Source organism: Trichomycterus rosablanca, chromosome 2, assembly GCF_030014385.1.
Source record: "Trichomycterus rosablanca isolate fTriRos1 chromosome 2, fTriRos1.hap1, whole genome shotgun sequence".
NCBI lineage: Eukaryota > Metazoa > Chordata > Actinopteri > Siluriformes > Trichomycteridae > Trichomycterus > Trichomycterus rosablanca.
Genome location: NC_085989.1, coordinates 11,516,545 through 11,536,776, shown reverse-complemented (window position 1 = coordinate 11,536,776; position 20,232 = coordinate 11,516,545). Strand labels below are relative to the sequence as shown.

The window sequence follows — 20,232 nt, the reverse complement described above, 5'->3', positions numbered from 1 at the left end:
TCTATCTATCTATCTATCTATCTATCTATCTATCTATCTATCTATCTATCTATCTATATCATGTTAGATCTGACCACATAATGAACGGCTTGAGTACCTGTTGAACAATTTATAAGAAAATTAAGGATTTTTTATCCAAATTTCCAGATAATTGTAAGTATATTATGTTATTTTAAGTGTTTATGGTAATTTATTTACAGTATAATATCTATATACGGATCACATGGTGGTGGGTCTCTTGTGTTGAAGCAGGACGGGATCACGTGACACGGCGCGCTCTGGGTCGAGTGAGACACAGGTATAATTCCGCTTCATTGTCTGCGCGAGTCGGTTCAGCCTTTAAGTCTGCTAAGGCGAATCGGTGTCGGATTTAAGAAAATTTGGCAGTTCGCTTTTTGGGCTGATTAAGAGTTCGACTTAACAGTGGCCGCTTAGTTGGCGTTCTTGCTAATTATTTCGGCACATCGAGTCGGGATTCTGGTCAGTACATCGCCTGTTGTTTATTTTCGCGAGTTGCGGCCTGCGGGCCTTGGTGAAGCCTCGGGGTTGAGTTTGTGCGCTAAGCTGAAAAGGCGCTTCAGTTACGCTAAACGTACAGTTCGTGTCCGGCGCAAGCAGATCGCTTCAGTACATTTAGTGTAACTGATACACGTTATAATGAACACTTTATTTAATATTTCTATAAATTGAAATGTGTGCATTCTTAAATCATTAAGGAAGTGCTTAGGTAGTTGCGGTGGATAGCTATGCCGGTCGGCCATGAGGTTGAACCCCAGTAACTTAAGTTAGCTGGTGTTAGCCGAACTGTTTTACACAGGAAGGTCTTGGTTATATAATAGTCTTAGAGCTTTTAGGGAATTAACTTATTTAGGACTGAAATTGAAAGAAAAAACACAATTTTGTGCCCCAATTATGTTCTAATAAACCAACTTTGTAGTTGAACAGGCATATAGGTAACATTAATAGGCCAACTGAGGGGTAGCGTCCATCGACGCGTTAAATAGTATGCTAAATTAGCCCACTAATACGGTTGTTGCTATTTTGACGTGTGATATTACACGGCCAAAACCCTGCATTAGTGGCGCCGGGTGAGCTTTGGCTAACCTTAACAATCAATAACAGCGTCTTTTAGTCACAATTTTGTCTCAGACGTTGTTCTTAATGGATTAACTAGGAAAACTCTTGCTACTTAGGTCCCGTTAGCTTTTCAGGCTAACTGACTGAGGCTCGTCCCAAACCGCAAACTGCGTACTATGTAAAAGCATTAACGCGACTAGTAGTTGAACTCTTTAGACGTACTACTTAGTACAGCATGACTGTTTAGGACGCAGCCAGAACACTGCGACATGGCTAACACGAGGCGGTTTACTTTTCCTGTTTGTGAGACATCAATTTGGCAGCCAAATTGTTTAGGCTGGAGGGCAGCTAGTTGCCTTCAATGCCCTATAGAATTGAGAATATATGTTGTGTAACGGTAGTAGTCTAGTGATTAGAGCTGTAAGTTACCAGCTAGAAGGATGTGGGTTCGAATCCCGGGTCCTTAACCCGCTCCTACCAGATGTATATAGGGATTCCATCTGCTTTAGATTATCATTAATACTTACTTAATTAATGAATAGCCTGACATTTCTTGATTATGTATTTTGAGAGCTGTATTTTAATATTAACAGTTAACTCGCTGGGTTGCTTGGTTTAGCTCTTGTATGATAGAACAGTACTGGTGCTGTTGGTAAACTAATTAGGGACACTATTTAGTACAACCATGTGTTTTGGAACACATCCATGTTTATTTACCTGTTGCCCCAGCACAGATAGTCCAGCAGACTTGCTGTAGATTAGAATGTTTATGAGATTTGTATATGATGAGATATCAACTGTTTAATTTATATTTAACTGGTATTAATATCTTACTTGTCTATGTATGCATATTTACATTTTACATTTTCAGCATTTAGCAGACGCTTTTATCCAAAGCGACTTACAGTACTGTGACAGTATACTGTTTAAGCAATTGAGGGTTAAAGGCCTTGCTCAAGGGCCCAACAGTGGCAACCTGGCAGTTGTGGGGCTTGAACCAGCAACCTTTTGATTATTAGTCTAGTACCTTAACCACTAGGCTACAACTGCATATAAAGTGATTTCTATGTGCATGCTGTTGCTCTAACTATAAGCTTGTTTAGTGTTTATCTCCATGGCAGGTTTTATACCACGTGGTGACTCGAAACTGGAGAAAGTTGACTGTTTATAGAGCTTGGGAATGTAAATGGTCACCATGTGTCCACTATCAGTCTCCAATGGTTACCAACCAGCATTTGAAAGGGCTAAAAGCTTTCAGTTGTGGTTTGCTCAGATTTCACAGTTGTGTACATACATACACAGACAGAAAATAGTTCAGCTGATGATTATTACTTTGTGTCATGCATGTCACTATGACAGCTTCATGATGGTCGATTACACAGATTACTTAGTGCTGCAATTTCTTTTAACCGATAACTAATCGTCATTAGTCAATGGTTAACTGTATAGCGGTTAACTTCTAATACCATAGAATCACATCAGAGTTTTATATCAGCAGGTCATTATGGTATTTTATTTAATTATAAACAATGTAACATAGTGAACGTGGCCTGGAGAATATTCAAATTATTCTCCAGGCCACCCAAGGAGGATTAGTGTCCCTGCTGAGTCTGGTTCTTCTCAAGGTTTCTTCCTGTAATTTTAAGGGAGTTTTTCCTTGCCACTGTCGCCCTAGGCTTGCTCCTGTAAAGTTGCTTTGAGACAATGTCCACTGTAATAGCGCTATACAGAGAGAATTGACTTGACTTGAATGTAAAACCGTAAGATGAACATAAACACGTTCATCTTTCAAAGTAAACATTTAATATGGTATTTTGGATGGCACGGTGGCTCAGTGGGTAGCACTGTCACCTCACAGCAAGAAGGTCCTGGGTTTGATCCCCAGGTGGGGCGGTCCGGGTCCTTTCTGTGTGGAGTTTGCATGTTCTCCCCGTGTCTGCGTGGGTTTCCTCCGGATGCTCCGGTTTCCTCCCACAGTCCAAAGACATGCAAGTGAGGTGAATTGGACATACAAAATTGTCCATGACTGTTTGAGTTGACTTGTGAACTGATGAATCTTGTGTAATAAGTTAACTACTGTTCCTGTCATGAATGTAACCAAAAGTGTAAAACATGATGTTAAAATCCTAATAAATAAACAAACAAACAAACATTTATGGTATTAGGCACAGAACATTTAATATTAAGCTTTAACTAAATATGCTGAACATAATTATTAAAGATGGTCTGTATATTAAAACTTATCAAAATCATTCCAGATTATGCAAAAGCTTAATCATCTGTGTAAAAATAAAACATTAGTGTTTAAAATGCAGTCATACACCATACTGGCCCAAAATAGCATCAGTTTGTGATTTTAATGCCTAACAGTTCCATTTTTCATAAAGTAAATGATATAAATGCAGTATTTCTGGCCACTCGGGTGGCACAGCGGGAAAACACGCTAGCACACCAGAGCTGACATTTCAAACTTGTCACTTCAAAACTCAGCTCTGCCATCTGGCTGGGCTGGGCGGCTATATGAACAACTATTGGCTTGTTGTTCATACAAGGATAGGAAGCTGGAGAGGGACCTCATAACTGATGCAATTACGACCTCTGCTGGCTGATTGATGGTGCCTGCACAGAGTCGAGGAATAATGTGGACAGGGTGTGGCTCTCCACGCACAAAGCTGATCTGCATATGACCTCGCCTCTTGCAGGTAAAAAGATGCAGTCGGCTACTGCACACGTGTCGGAGGGCATGTGTGTCGGTCATGTGTGTCGGTCATGTGTGTCAGTCTTGCTCACCTTAGTCAGCAGTAGGGATCAGCATCGGGAGGGAGGAAGCGTATTGCAATCGGGTAATTGGATACGACTAGATTGGGAGGAAAACGGGGGTATTTCTGCACTGACTCCTAGTTTATTGTTACAGATTGACTTTAAATACTCTTACACAAACGTTCAGTTAGGTTGAACATCTATTTATGTGAATGTAATTACAATATAAATTGACAACAGCACCACGTTTACGCAATGAATAAAAAACTAATCTTCTTGTATTACTGTTTACACATTCACTTCTAAGTTATTAAAATAACGACTTTGCTCTTAATGTGTTAGGTTTCATGCAGAGCACAATATAAACTTTTATAATGGCAGGCTGTTAAAAGGAGAACTATTGATCAGCTTTTATTTTCCTTAGCTCCAAATCATTACTAGTCCAGTACCTTAACTGCTGAGCTACACTGGTTATATTATTCATAAGTTTGCTGGTTCAAGCCTTACCACCACCAATTGTGACTGTTGGGCTTCTGAGCAAGGTTCTTAATTCTCAGGTCAGCATTGTGGCTCAGTGTGTAGCACTGTCTCCTCACAGCAAGAAGGTCCTGGGTTCGATCCTCAGGTGGTGCGGTCCGGGTCCTTTCTGTGTGGAGTTTGCGTGTTCTCCCCGTGTCTGCGTGGGTTTACTCCGGGTGCTCCGGTTTGCTCCATGATTGCGTTTGACATTAAACTTGTTTGTTTGTTTATTAGGATTTTAAAGTCATGTTTAACACTTTGGTTACATTCATGACAGAAACGGTACTCATTACACGAGACTGATCAGTTCACAAGGTTATATTGAACACAGTCATGGACAATTAAGTATCTTCAATTCACCTCACTTGCATGTCTTTGGACTGGGGGAGGAAACCGGAGCACCCGGAGTAAACCCACGCAGACACGGGGAGAACATGCAAACTCCACACAGAAAGGACCTGGACCGCCCCACCTGTGAATTGAACCCAAGACCTTCTTGCTGTGAGGCGACAGTGCTACCCACTTAACCACCTTGCCGCCCACATTAAACTTGTAATGATTAACTACTGTTTCGCTCATGATTGTAACCAAGGTGTAAAACATGACATTAAAATAATAATAATAAATAAATAAACCTTAATCCTCTATTGCTTAACTGTAATTGGCTACAACCGTTAGTCGCTTTGGATAAAAGTGTCTGCTAAATGTTGTGAATGTTTTTCCAGGTTGTGCTTTACATTCAATTGCTTTTCGTGTATCATTTAAGGATGGCACGGTGGCTCAATGAGTAGCACTGTCGCCTCACAGCAAGAAGGTCCTGGGTTGGATCCCCAGGCGGGGCGGTCTGGGTCCTTTCTGTGCAGAGTTTGCATGTTCTCCCCGTGTCTGTGTGGGTTTCCTCCGGGAGCTCCGGTTTCCTTTCACAGTCCAAAGACATGCAGTCAGGTTAATTGGAGACACTGAATTGCCCTATAGGTGAATGGGTGTGTGTCCTGTGATGGACTGGTGCCCCATCCAGGGTGTTACTGTGTGCCCATTGAAAAGCTGGGATAGGCTCCAGCCCCAACCCATGCCCCCCCTGACTTTAATTGGATAAGCGGTTAAGAAAGTGAGTGTATCATTTATGGTAAATGTGCTGTAGACAACCTCAGCGTTGAGTGTTGACACTTTTTACTAGAGATGGGACGATCGGGGTTTTTGGCACCGATTCCGATCTCCGATCTCCTTTCAGGGACATCGGCCGATAGCCGATTGCGACCGGGGGGGGGGTTAGCAGTAAATAAAATAAATAAACTTAAAAAGAGCCTCACAGTGAAGATAAACCGGAGCAGCGCGCGCGTGTGTGTGTGCGCCTTTAGAAGAGACGCTTTGTTCACTGTATCGCTATAAGTGATTCATTGATTCACGAGTCATTTTTCGCGAAGCGTAAGTTTCTCTTCTCAGTTATCTCTCCGTGTTTACTGTTATTAATTAAATGTCGTGGTTTTAAATAAACACCAGCTACTACAGAACATTTTGTGTGACTCTCTTACATTAAAAAGCTTCATTAAAAAGCTTAATTAAACTGCTATTACCACAGATCTGTAACCGACCGTCAGACTCGTTCCGTCTAAGGAGCTAAAAGTTCAGCAGATGATCCTGAACTAACGAATTTGGTAATGAATAAACTTTTGCCTCTGATTGGCTCTGTAACGTTTTCTGTTCTCATCTACATCACAAGTAAGAACCGCTTACGATTTATTAAAGTGAACCAGGAGTTTATATAACGTGCTGATAGAATCGACTCAGATGTGACCGGGTTGAATTATCTTTTTAAAGTAAATATTACAATCAGCAAAATTACATCGTATGTATGATGCACAACGTTAATGATGTTATTTTAGGTCATGAAGAGCTTTCACGATGGTTTCTGTACGATTGTTGATGAATGGTGATGTGATGGTTGGCGCGTCGTAGCTCAAAGTCTGGATCAATCCACTGAGCTGTTAACTTAACGTGATCTTTATATATCACACGATCGGATCGGCTACTTTTAGGAAATATCGCCGATAGCATATTTTGATAAAAAATCGGCCGATACCGATTCATAGCCGATCGATCGTCCCATCTCTACTTTTTACTTTTGGGGAAGAAATGACAAACTGGCATGCGTGTTGCATATTATCTTGGTTATTCTCACTTAGTATTTAGCACTAAACTTGTAGCACAGTTCTTACACACACTTGGCTCAAACGTTCTTGCACTGTGCTGCTTGAATACAAGCAGTATGACTTCCCTGCATGATGGCGAGTCCACCAAGAATGCATCTTTCTGTTTAGGTCTATCAAGGCAAATCTCATTGGTAATGTAGTACACAGATTGAAGATTGAAGCCTTTTTAATGGAGTAGCAACTGTGGGATTTAGTGTTTTTTTTTTTTTTGGTTCATGTAGCCAAAGTGTGCAGTGTAACCCCTACTGAGTCAGTGTTATTCTGGTAAACTATAAAGCATTATTTAAATAGCTACATTTGTGTAACCGGAAGTGTTTTGGTTTGAGTTAACCACTTCCTCTAAAAACTCTGGTAACTCTTAAATAATATGGAACATGGTTTGTGTTTTTTTTTCTTTTTTAAAAACCACATTATTTACTTTGCAGTTGGCACGTTTTAACTTGGTGAAGTGCACCAACTTTTATTTACAGCTGGCAATGTGTACGGTACACTGATCAGCCATAACATTAAACCACCTCCTTGTTTCTACACTGTCCATTTTATCAGCTCCACTTACCATATAGAAGCACTTTGTAGTTCTACAATTACTGACTGTAGTCCATCTGTTTCTCTGCATGCTTTGTTAGCCCCCTTTCACCCTGTTCTTCGATGGTCAGGACTCGGGACCCCCACAGGAACACTACAGAGCAGGTATTATTTAGGTAGTGAATCATTCTCAGCACTGCAGTGACACTGACAAGGTGGTGGTGTGTTAGTGTGTGTTGTGCTGGTATGAGTGGATCAGACACAGCAGCGCTGCTGGAGTTTTTAAATACCGTGTCCACTCACTGTCCACTCTATTAGACTCTCCTACCTAGTTGGTTCACCTTGTGGATGTAAAGTCAGAGACGATCGCTGATCTATTGCTGCTGTTTGAGTTGGTCATCTTCTAGACCTTCAGCAGTGGTCACAGGACGCTGCCCACGGGGCGCTGTTGGCTGGATATTTTTGGTTGATGGACTAATCTCAGTCCAGCAGTGACAGTGAGGTGTTTAAAAACCCCAGCAGTGCTGCTGTGTCTTATCCACTCATACCAGCACAACACACACTAACACACCACCGCAGTGCTGAGAATGGCCCACCACCCCAATAATACCTACTCTGTGGTGGTCCTGTGGGGGTCCTGACCATTAAAGAACAGCATGAAAGGGGGCTAACAAAGCATGCAGAGAAACTGATGGACTACAGTCAGTAATTGTAGAACTACAAAAGTGCTTTTATATGGTAAGTGGGGCTGATAAAATGGACCGTGAGTGTAGAAACAAGGAGGTGGTTTTAATGTTATGGTGTCAGTGTATATCCCACAAAATAACCCGTTTTTGGAAATTATGTTGTTCATAAAAGACTTTTTTTTGTGCTTGTTTGTTTGCAGGTGTTATTCTTTTGTAAATACTCTTATTTGTATATACTGTAAATGATGACATCGGTGGGCGGCAGCCGGAACCGGGCCAACTGGGAGCAGACACAGACACAGAGCCAGTCACAGCACAAGCAGAGGCCTCAGGTCAGTATGAGCTTGCACACACAACACTTTAATCTGTCCAATAAAAATAGTTCTGGGCGCTCAAGTGGCTCAGTGCTCTTACTCGCTAGCACACCACTGCGGCGAGTTTGAATGTGCAAATTTGAATCTCGGCAGAGCCACCGACCTGGCTGGGCATCCACCCAAACACAACTGACCCTGTTTGAACAAGGAAAGGTCAGATGGATTCGGAAAGTTCAAGGGAGCAGACGGGGTTCAAGGGATGGGGGAATGACATAAAGCATAGCATGGCTCCCTGTCTGCCATGCAGCTCTGTGACGTGAATCCAACACTGGCAGATGATATGAAGCGGCTGCAAGCGGCAGTGGATGTAACAGCGGGAACTGGAAATGACTAAATTGGCACCAATTCCAAATCCAGACCTGTTAGTATAAATATTTGATATGACTTATGATTTTATATTATATTCAGTAATATTTTAAAATACATGCAAGACATTGTAATGTTTATTCATAGAAACATTTGCTACTATAAAAAAAAACCTACGGGCACAGAAATATACGAGGGTTCTTCAAAAAGTTTCTGCACTTTTTTAACTGTGTTAAGAATTAAAAAACAAATGACATCATTTTTCTACAGTCACCTTCCTTTGCAAAGCATTTTTCCCAGCATCGTACGATTGTAATGCCATCAACAAAAAATTTTCAACAAAAAAAAGTGCGTAGCCACTGATGCACTGCTGCTTTCACATCATCACATGAAAATCTTCCTCCCCTTAAAGCTTCTTTGTCCAAAAAGATGGAAATTAAATTGCACTAAATCCAGACTGTTAGCTCTGTCTTGAGACTGAAGTGACATTAAAAGTGCCCAATTTGAAGAACTTTCAAAATGAAACTGAAAATGAAACTAGTTTACGATTTAGGAGCGCAGACAAAAGCCAACACAATTTAATTTAATGGCTTAAAGATAAAAAGGATTTTTTTTCTGTAGGATTGAATATGCTCAAGTGTTCTTAACACCCTGACATATTTACAGTAGTAAAACAAGGTGGTTTGTGTGTTTTTTTCCAAATGTGGGTTATGCCTCATACTTCCAGAAAGCAGGTCTCCATTAGGTTTGAGTCACACTGGTTGTTGTCTCCTTTGCATAAAGTTAGGCTATCGTCCATGTTGTTGCATCACTGACTCCACCTGTTTTGCATCGCCAACAGTTGCTCTTTCTGGTTTTTATATGAAACAAATGGATTTAGGTGTGTTTAAGGGTGCAGGTGTGAGTGCAAGGTTATGTAGTTATTTAGCTCCTGGTTTAACTTAGTCACCATCAGATTTTACATTTAAACACAAAAACCCTGCAATTTTTAGTCTGTCGGTCCTGGATTCTGTGAAGTTGCTTTGAGACAATGTCCATTGTAAAAAGTGCAATACCAATAAATTTTACTTGGTTTGATTTTAATTTAGTTTAGAAGAGAAAAATAAATCACTTGAATATCCCCCACTCTGTGATACCTGCAGAATACCTATTTCTATTAAACACATACTGACTGAATATACTAAATGCTTACAGGAATGTCTGTATCAGTACCAAGCCTAAATAAATACAAATTAGATCACATTTTACGCTGTTGTAAATGTAATATAGGTTGAACGGAAGAGTACGTGAAATGTGCATATTGCACACTGATTAAACAGCATGTTATTAGTAGTGCTGGTTCCGTCTTGGTAGTGTTTGGCCATGTGATCATGCTGCACCCAGTCTTACCAACAATAAAATGCTGTTTAACAAGTGCACAGATAAAGAAGTGAATAATCCACCCTGTTTGTTTCATAGTCAGGGTGGAGAATTCTAAGAGTGCTAGGGTGTTTTCACAACTGCACCTTTTTTGGCAGAGTTAAATCAGACTCGGGGTTTGTTTTCCCCCTTGCTGCGAGTCGCACAGTAATTTGTGTTTTTTGTTACTTAAGGACATGGTTTCAGTCCAATCCAACTACCGAGTATACTCCACTAAAGTCGTCCAAGTCTAAATCAGTACAGCATTTAAGACGTGCCCTTAAGGTGAATTGGGCATTCTGCTGATGTAGTTAAGCCTAGTATGCTATCCATGTAATTACCTCAGCTATAAACAAATGTCATTTCTGCCATTGCTCCTTGTGTTCTCCCAATTTGGTCATTTCCAATTCCTGGCTGAATCTTCAACCCTCTAACTGATCCAGGAGAGTTGATTCACCACGTGCCCTTCCGACAAGTGTCCAATCTGTTTCCGCGTCTCATCACCTGCCAGTTTTGGGTTCCCACACAGTCATATCGCATAGAAAGAGCCACGCTAAGCTCCTTGTAACTCCCCCCATACCACAACGGCAGTGAGAAAAGACCCCGTTCAAACGTTCCTCTCTCAAACATGGCCAATTGGGACGCTCAGCCAGGTCAGTAGCTCTGAGATTTAAACTCTCAATCTTAAACACTATGCAGTGTTGTGCTAGAGCATTAGACCGCTGCACCACCTGAGTACCTACTCTATGTTTAAGGACCTTTTGTCCAGTATTTACTTTTTTGCTCCTGCCTCAGACACATCTAACCCAGTAATCAGCGTGAACGGTCACATGTGGTTATTTTGTGAGGCATTTTGCGCTTAGATTTTGTACGTGTTTGAAAAACTCATTGTTCTAAGGAAAAAATTCATTCCAAACTCATCAATTGATCAGACCAGAGCAAAGGATCTACAAAAAAAGTTAGCCAGCATCACAAGTCTTATTTTATTTTTCCTATTGATCTTTGTGATCTCTTTCTTTTGGTGGCTGCTTTATTGTTAGGGGTAGCTGCATTGGATTTTTCTGTTCCACATACCTGATTTGCCACAGTTTTAAACCGGATGCCCGTCCTGGGGCAACCCTTCTTAATTTATTTGGGCTTGGGACTGGCACTGAGCGTGCCCTAAGAATTGCACCTTCCAATGGCCTGTAGTACCACTAAAATTCAAACCCCCAGGTCTCAGCAGTAGTGGGTCTGCCCTTGTTTTCCAATAATCTTTACCGTTGCTGAGGGCGACACGGTGGGTTGCACTGTCTCCTCACAGCAAGAAGGTCCTGGGTTCGATCCCCAGATGGAGCGGTCCGGGTTCTTTCTGTGTGGAGTTTGCATGTTCTCCCATGTCTGCATGGGTTTTCCCGGGACCTCCAGTTTCCTCCCACAGTCCAGTGACATCCAAGTGAGGTGAATTGGAGATACTAAATTGTCCATGACTGTGTTTGACATTAAAGACTTGAACTGATTAATCTTGCGTAACGAGTAATTACCTGTCCTGTCATGAATGTAACCAAAGAGTGTAAAACGACATTAAAATGCCAATAAATAAATAAATATCATTTCTGAGAACTGAGCATGAATTGATTAGCACACTCGGATTTAATCAGTTGATGTTGTTAACGTCGACTTGGTCGTTCTTTCTGCAGGCCACTGCCGAGCAGATCCGACTCGCGCAGATGATCTCGGACCACAACGACGCTGACTTTGAAGAGAAGGTCAAGCAGGTAAGATGGCAGGTTCTTGAACCATGTTATGGAACTGGATTTTCCAGGAGTCCACCTTTTAAATTGTGGAATTGGATTCATTTGACCTATGTTTCGACTTCTGGTTCCACCTGGAAACACTTGGTGCAATGAATAATACCCTGGACAGGGCACCAGACCATTGCAGGGCTTCGGCCACGCCTTCCGCTCAGCTGTTAGTGGTGGGCTAGTGTAATAGACCACCATTGTGCTTTCAGTTTCTAGCATACTTGCTGCAGTCAGTGTTTTTGCATTGCCGGCTTTTTGTGTGCCTTGCCCTTATGCTGGTGAGACCTTGTGAGCAGTTGCTTATAACCGGTACATTGGCAGTCAGGTAAATTCCAAAGACAACAAGTTCCAGAGTAAAAGCAGTACATGCAAGGTTTAATCTGGTCTGTGTTGAATACCAGCTCTGGAATTATCAAGCCAAAGACTTCCATGTTTACAGATTCAGGGCAAATGAAAATCTCATCCACAGCTAACTCTGTAGTGCTGGAGGTACATCGTGTGCCAGAGCAATGTCAGATCTACTACCGGATGCTCTCGCTCAGTTTCTGTTTGAGTCAGAGAGCAACATAAAGCTCCAACAGCAAAGCTATAGAGAAAATAATGTATAGTGAACGTGTAAAATGCTGAGTTATTATTTGATAACTGATTTCTTCACCCACATCCTGATGGGCACTTCTTACTAGCGTTATCTTGTGAATGTAGGGTGATGGGAGTATGTTTGCGATCAACTTGTAGATGTGCACATGCAGGTTAGCCAAGGGCAGACGTTGCACGTTTTACTTTTGTGTACCTGGTAGGTTTAAAAGGGAGATCTTCTAAAGCCACTTTTCCACTGGCATGGTACTGTGCTGGTGCCAAGATCCCAAACGGTTTGGCAATTTTACACCACAAAATCCTCAAAGTACAGCGGGTAATGATAGAGGGTGTGTTCGAAAACGTAGTGCGCTCTCTACATAGATAGCATTTTACGTCATCCTATGCGCCCCTGAGAAGGAGGCTGTTCAAATTCTTAGATGCCTTAAAATGCTCCCTACTAAGGCACCTTAAATTTGAATCCTCAAATTCTTCAATAATATGACTAAACACTGATCAGCCATAACATTAAAACCACCTCCTTGTTTCTACACTCATTGTCCATTTTATCAGCTCCACTTACCATATAGAAGCACTTTGTAGTTTAACAATTACTGACTGTAGTCCATCTGTTTCTCTACATACTTTTTTAACCTGCTTTTACTTTGGTCTTTAATGGTCAGGATACCCACCGGAACACCACAGAGCAGGTATTTTTTTAGGTGGTGGATCATTCTCAGCACTGCAGTGACGATGACATGGTGGTGGTGTGTTAGTGTGTGTTGTGCTGGTATGAGTGGATCAGACACAGCAGCGCTGCTGGAGTTTTTAAATAACATGTCCACTCACTGTCCACTCTTAGACACTCCTACCTAGTTGGTCCACCTTGTAGACGTAAAGTCAGAGACGATCGCTCATCTATTGCTGCTGTTTGAGTTGGTCATCTTCTAGACCTTCAGCAATGGTCACAGGACGCTGCCCACAGGGCGCTGTTGGCTGGATACATTTGATTGATGGACTATTCTCAGTCCAGCAGTGACAGTGAGGTGTTTAAAAACTCCATCAGCATTGCTGTGTCTGATCCACTCATACCAGCACAACACACACTAACACACCACCACCATGTCAGTGTCACTGCAGTGCTGAGAATGATCCACCACCCAAATAATACCTGCTCTGTAGTGGTCCTGGGAGAGTCCTGACCATTGAAGAACAGTCTGAAAGGGGGCTAACTAAGCATGCAGAGAAACAGATGGACTACAGTCAGTAATTGTAGAACTACAAAGTTGAGCTGATAAAATGGACAGTGAGTGTAGAAACAAGGAGGTGGTTTTAATGTTATGGCTGATCAGTGTTTAAATATATATAACACAGATTCCTGCTGTGAATATCCCAAATGTGATTACATAGGCTTATATAAACAAACAAACACTGCCAAATGCAGGCACAGGTTCTTGGCCAGAAAATACCAAAATAACCTTGCTGGTCTGGAACCAGGGAATCTGTAACGTAAGCGATCGATGGGTGGGGAGAGCCTTGCGTCATCATAGTAACATTCACCTGCATTTCCACCATTTACAACAACTGCTGCAAAAATGAATCATCAATGGTTCACAGAAAAACACACTACTTGCAATATGGTCCTCGTGAAAAATGCAAGATAAACTAAAACGGTGCAGCCACAAATCATAATATGTGTCACCAGACAATATGCAGAAAATGCTTTGTGCACAGGAATGGAAATCACAGAAAGTGTCCACTGAGGTTACAGATGTTGGTGCAACACACTGTAATAACTGTACTCAATCGTAACATAAGGCTAACTAAGCATGAGCTTTTCATCTTGCATGTAATGTTTGTGTGCTGCACACATGCTGGAAAACAGTAAACAGGTGGGACAGGGGGATAATATAGTTTATATCAGAATACACCGGCACACACACGTTTTACAGTATTTCTGACCTGATCATTCTCTACAAAACATAACAACAAAACACCAACATTGCAAAAATATTTATTAACCTCCAACTCATTAACTCCATTAACTCCATCATTCTAAATAGGTATTGGTATCGGTATCGGCAAGTATAAAAATACTTGTACTTGTACTTGTACTCGGTTGGGAAAAAATGGTATTGATGCATCCCTAAACACTGCATTGCAAAAATATTTATTAACCTCCAACTCACTACAGAACAGATGATCCCTGCTGGTCGCGTAGCCCAATCCACTCTGATTCATTTATTTTTCCTACTTGCTTTTACACTGCACATCAGCACACAAACAACTTTGATCACTCGCTTATTGTTGACGTGCATTTTTGGACATGGAGTCATTAAACCCCTCGTCACTGATCACGTGTTTTTGTGACGTAGTTTGGGAGACCAGATAGACTCGCCTGCAATTCCTCCTGGTGATTGATGGTGTAGTGTGTAATCCCCTATCGCCGATCAGTCGTGTAGTGTGAAACACACATCGACTTGTGTAGTGTGAACTGTACAGCGATCTGACAGCTCCGAAAGTCATGTAGTGTGAACTTGGCATAACCGGCACCAGTTACGGCACCAGCACTTTGTTGGTGGAAAAGAAGTATAGGAGACAGATCAGCAGAAATATGCTTTTCCCTTCCAGCATTATTAAAAGTAAAGTATGTGATCAAGCACTACCTATAATAATACTGGCATTTGGACTGAACCTATTAAGTATTACGATTATTGAAGTACATTGGCATGGTGCAAAATGTATGTGCAAGAATTAGGGATGTCCCGATCACGTTTTTTTGTTCCCAATTCCGATCTTTAATTTTGATCCTGATCCGATCCGAGTCTCAAACCGCTACTTGTATTTTGTAGATATTGTCTAGATAAGAACGGGATAATACTGTTCACACAGTGCACACTTCAAGTACATTACAGATATTTAAATTAATCCAATGTATATGTTTAACAACTGAATAGCTCTGCAGTGCTGTAGGAAAAAAAATGCCTGCATCCAAGCTATTGCTTAATGTTCTTTTTTTTTTTACAAAATAAAAGTAAACAAACTTAGTGCAACATTGTGGTAGTCAAACTAGAACACTCAAAATGAAGTGAAGGTTCTTTTTGAGGAAAATTAGCATCTCTGCCGTGTTTGATGGACGTTTCTACGCGAAGTGAGTGTGTTTTCACCCTTTGGGGCTTCCATAGTGCATGGAATAGCGTGCTTGGCTAACGCGATGACTCTAGCTGTCCGCTATTCGGTACCGTAACAGAAGAAGTTAATAAAGTGTTTTGCTCCCGACAATTTGTGAATATACCGTGTATTTATTTCTTTGTTAAGCAAGTGCATCACTACATTGTTTTGTAAACCGCAGTGATCCTTGATTCTACAGTAATGAACGCAGCTCTGCTCCTAGGACATGCTTTTGACGTAAAACAAAGGATCGGGCTTAGGATCGGCCTTAGTAAAGCCGATACCGATCAGTCAAAAAATGCCTTGATCGGAGCCGATTCCGATGTTTGAGATCGGATCGGGACATCCCTAGCTAGAATATAGAAAATTTATTAGATGGTCAATCGGAGAACCTACAGTCTTGTAGGGAAATCAGTAATATAGTTTTATAAGAAAATATGTAATGGATAATTCATTTATATGTAAGTTTGTAATATTGTTTAATTGTGGTTATTAATATTCTTCCATTAATTGCTTTATCCTGGTCGGGTTTGCAGCATCCAGCTTTCCCCAGGACACACTAGGTGCAAAAGGCAGACATACCATCCCAGGCAGGGTGCCATTCCATCGCATGGCTTTAGCCATCCCCTTTTCAAACAAATCCAGTCAATTGTGTAGACACCCCTTCAGCGGATAGAACCTCTGAGACCCAGGTTCTAATAGTGTAATAGACCGCTGTCTCACCCAGACACCCCTTAATTATGTGGTTTAAGTCAAACCGCTCCTAATATCCCCATATTTTATTGTGGTGCCACTGATCTCAATACTGGAACTGTATGTGTTGTGTTCATTTTTTGAGCCTGCACACAAGCCACATGCAACAAGGAACAACCATGATGCATGGTGCACATAGGCTGGGCGCATGCTGCGGCTTCACATGACATGCTGCAAAACCTGCCCAACTTTCTGCTGGCCACTGGGTGCCAAGTTGATAAAAATCCCTTAAAATTGATAGAAACAGTCAAGCTTTGTGAACACTCATTTGAAGATGTGAGAAGGTAAAGACCCAGCAAAGGTGGCTTTTTAAAGTTGAATCTTTAAATTTTTTATTAAAGAGCTACAAATCCACAAGAAGCAATTCCAGAATACCATGATGGGATAGGATAGGAAATGTTTGATAGCCATCTACAATGCAAACCCAGTCTACCTATACTGTATTATGGTAGCTGGAAGCCATGCTGTATTTTTTCTCACAGTATCATTCTAGATTTAAGGTTGAATGAAACACTTCAGGGTTTTGTGAAAAAGTGAGAATCCGTGTCAAAGGTGTGACGAGGACGGGGAACCCCCCCAAATCCCTTTCGGTTACCCATGTATTTAATTGCAAGTGTATGCCACCAGTCTTGTTTGCTTTTTATCACTGAGTGTAAGTTTGTTGTCGTTTCCTCTCTTGTTCTTCCTAGCTGGTTGACATTACTGGCAAGGACCAAGACGAGTCTATGATAGCGCTGCACGACTGCAATGGAGATGTCAACAGAGCCATCAATGTGTTGCTGGAGGGCAGCCCTGACACGGTGAGTTTTAAACTGCTTTTATTTTTTAAGGTAGTTCTTGGATATCCTGCACTGCTGCTTTGGATTTAGTTAATAAAAGATCTCACTAGGTTTTCGGACTGACCCATAGTCTCTAAGTCAGTTTGATGTGCGATGGTATACACTGCTTTACTCATTTATCTATTAATATATAAAGACCCTAATTGTGAGCTTTTGTGGCATAATGGTAACAGCAGAGCCTGAGTTTTGGGGTTTATAATCCCAGGCTGGGCACACAAAAATAGAAGGTGCATAGTGGCGGTATGTGAACCTAGCCATTGGGACACACATCACTGCATACTTTTGCCAAGCCTGGATACATCAAATGGTTGCATTAGATACCCAGTTTAAAAATGATGCCAAATCAAATATCCGGTCAAATGGTCTTCTGTGTTGTCCCCTAATGGGAGTTTTATGTCTGTTTCGGAAACATTGAGGTTTGTCTGCTCTTCTCAGGACTCATGGGAGATGGTTGGAAAGAAGAAGGGAGTGTCAGGCCAGAAGGAAACTGCACAGACAGATGGATGTGAAGAAGGGAAGGAGAATCGAGAGAGAGGAGGTGGAGGAGGAGAGAGGGATGTAGCACGTCGCAGAGGTGGAGCTCCGAGGAGGGGTCGCGGGGCCAGCCGTGGTCGAGAGTGTAAGTAAAGGAACAATAGCTTATAGACCGTGATGCACTAGCTAATGCTGTTTTCACTGTTAACAGCGTAATTACTTTACTGAACCATGTATCAATCCACATCCTGCAGTCCTCTTGGCTATAGAAACATTTTAATCAGGAATAACAGAGAGAGGCACTCTGGTTGTGCAGGGATCTATTGCGCTAGCCCACCACCACTGTGATCCAATTTTGAATCTCTTTGGTGCTGGTTATTGTAGGGCTGGACGATTTTGCCAAAAAAAAAAAAATCTCTTATTTTAAAATTATTACCGATTCTCGATTACGATTTCGATTTTTTTGTTGTATAATTCAATGGAAAAAGACTCAAATTTCTTTTTTTTTTACATTTTAATTTAAAAGACTGCAGAAGTGCAAAAATAGTAACAGCACCATCTATAATTATCCTTTCAAGGAACTCAAACTTCATAACAGTAACGATATAACAATAATGAACAATAATTAAAACAAAATAGAAATCTTAATTAGCTATGTCCTTTATAAGAATAACTCACAAACAACTCACTTTAAATATTGTGCAGCAAAACCTCCTTACATTAAGAAAAGTGCAAAACTACAAAAAGGTCTTTACAGGTTTCTTAAAAGGAACACGAGCCTGTTTACTGTTTCCACCACTGAAGTGAGTCTGTATCAGTATCTACACTGGGGGGGACATCAAGTAATCACTCAGCTCAGCTTTGATTTTTGTCCTCTTGTGACTGGGGGGTGGATGGAGGCCTTAAGATCTGCTTCTAACAATATAGACTACAATTCCCATGCTCCCACGGACTCTCACGTGATTATCACATGTCCCCGGTCAGCCAATCCTGATCGCGCTCATCGGCTCCGGAGTTTTGATTCATTTCAACTGTGTTTGATTCAGTGAATCTTAATTAAACTCTTCTGTTCGTGTGTCTTGTTTTGCCGATCGTGTTTGCGGTTCTTATTACTGAATCTAACCGTTATCGTGTATGACACTTGTTGTCTTTTTGTCGTTTACTGTTTTAGTTTTCGCTGATTTTGTACACTTTTTGCCTTTTTGATATTAAACTTTCCTTGATATATATTCCGTGAGCGTCTGGTCAGTTTCTGCCTCGTGACATGTTGGTATTTTAATAAAAATATAAAGTATGTAAACAATCGCGATTGTCACATTTTTAACATCGGGTGAAAAGGTCACTCGAATTAACCGAATTAATCGTGAAAATCGCCCAGCCCTAGGTTATTGTGTGTGTACAGTGGATTCAAGTATTCCAAGCAGAGATGTTCACAAGTCACAAAATACGAGTCCGAGTCAAGTCACGAGTCTTTAGGCTAGAGTCCGAGTCAAGTCACGAGTCTTTAGGCTAGAGTCCGAGTCAAGTCACGAGTCTTTAGGCTAATGTCTGAGTCAAGTCTCGAGTCTTTAGGCTAGAGTCTGAGTCAAGTCTCGAGTCTTTAGGCTAGAGTCCGAGTCAAGTCTCGAGTCTTTAGGCAAGTCACAAGTCTTTAGGCTAGAGTCCGAGTCAAGTCACAAGTCTTTAGGCTAGAGTCCGAGTTAAGTCTCGAGTCTTTAGGCTAGAGTCTGAGTCAAGTCACGAGTCAATATAATATACACAACATATATTGGAAATGTAGTGTAGAAATAAACAAATAGAATGTAAGTTCAGATTAAAAACAACAACAGATTAGCAACTGTATTTAGCTGTTTTACTTAGTGCCTTAACTTTCCTAGTCATTGTGCAAATGAATATAATTTCCGTTACAAGAAGGTACCAGTTAAAAGCTTAAACCGATACATTTTGTTTTCATTGCAAAACAAAAGCGCACGATAAGGCACAGCGGCCAAAATCCAAAACACAGCAAAAAAAAATCATAACCACTGCTTACCTTAGCTTATGTTCTTCTAGATGCTATTAAATTTATAAGCGCGTGTCCCATTGGAAATATAATCCGTTATTTTGTAAATGTGCTTATAATTAAAAACCTCCAAACTTTTCCCGGTTGTGAAGTAAAACACGAACTCGTTAGAAAGCCAATCAAGCGTTTCATTGACACAACGTCTGTGTGACGCAAACTGAATAATACAAATAACAGCATTTCTCACTACAAATTAAAAACAGAAGGTCTGATTGGTTCAGAAAGCGGTCTTTCAACCATTAGCGCCAATTCTGTAGGCGCGTTTCATTCACCCTAGTTGTTCCTGTGAAGTGCACTACGTAGGGTACTCCACCATTTTAAGTGAGATTTCAATCCAAAGATAACAAAAATGTTCAAATTAAGTGAGCTTCAAACTGTGTAGGGAGTAGGGAGCGATGCTGTGTCACTACGGGTTAAGGCGGCCGGAGCGTTATTAGAGAGCAGAAAATGACACGATTAGAATGATGTCGGATTGACGTTTCATTCATCTTTAATAAAAGGGACTCTTGTTGGACTCATTTTTTGTGAGTCGAGTCCGAGTCATTTAAAGTCTGAAGTCGCTGATTCCAAGCCCTTGATTCTTTGTGTTGTGTTTATTTACACTTTTACACCCACACATTTACACTTAATAATTCATAATGACAAAGTGAAAACAGCTTTTTCATTAAAAAATGTTTGATGAACATTGTTATAGCTGTTTATAACTCTGTTTTTGAATTTC

At 41.1% G+C, this 20,232-nt stretch overlaps 1 protein-coding gene across 6 annotated transcripts in view; it reads left to right on the top strand.

Moving 5' to 3' along the window:
- Window positions 1-256: 256 nt before the first annotated feature.
- ubap2l (ubiquitin associated protein 2-like) overlaps window positions 257-20,232 on the top strand; it is a 60,253-nt gene continuing 40,277 nt past the window's right edge. For 5 of the 6 annotated variants that reach the window (XM_063011165.1, XM_063011148.1, XM_063011157.1 and 2 more), the window contains exons 1-5: window positions 382-480; window positions 7,978-8,109; window positions 11,535-11,612; window positions 16,826-16,936; window positions 17,411-17,594. In XM_063011165.1, the coding sequence (XP_062867235.1) occupies window positions 8,020-8,109; window positions 11,535-11,612; window positions 16,826-16,936; window positions 17,411-17,594 (463 nt within the window). In that variant the 5' untranslated portion in view covers window positions 382-480; window positions 7,978-8,019. Of the gene's footprint in view, window positions 299-381; window positions 481-7,977; window positions 8,110-11,534; window positions 11,613-16,825; window positions 16,937-17,410; window positions 17,595-20,232 lie in introns of those variants that run through there. The other variant, XM_063011135.1, reaches the window with a different exon arrangement.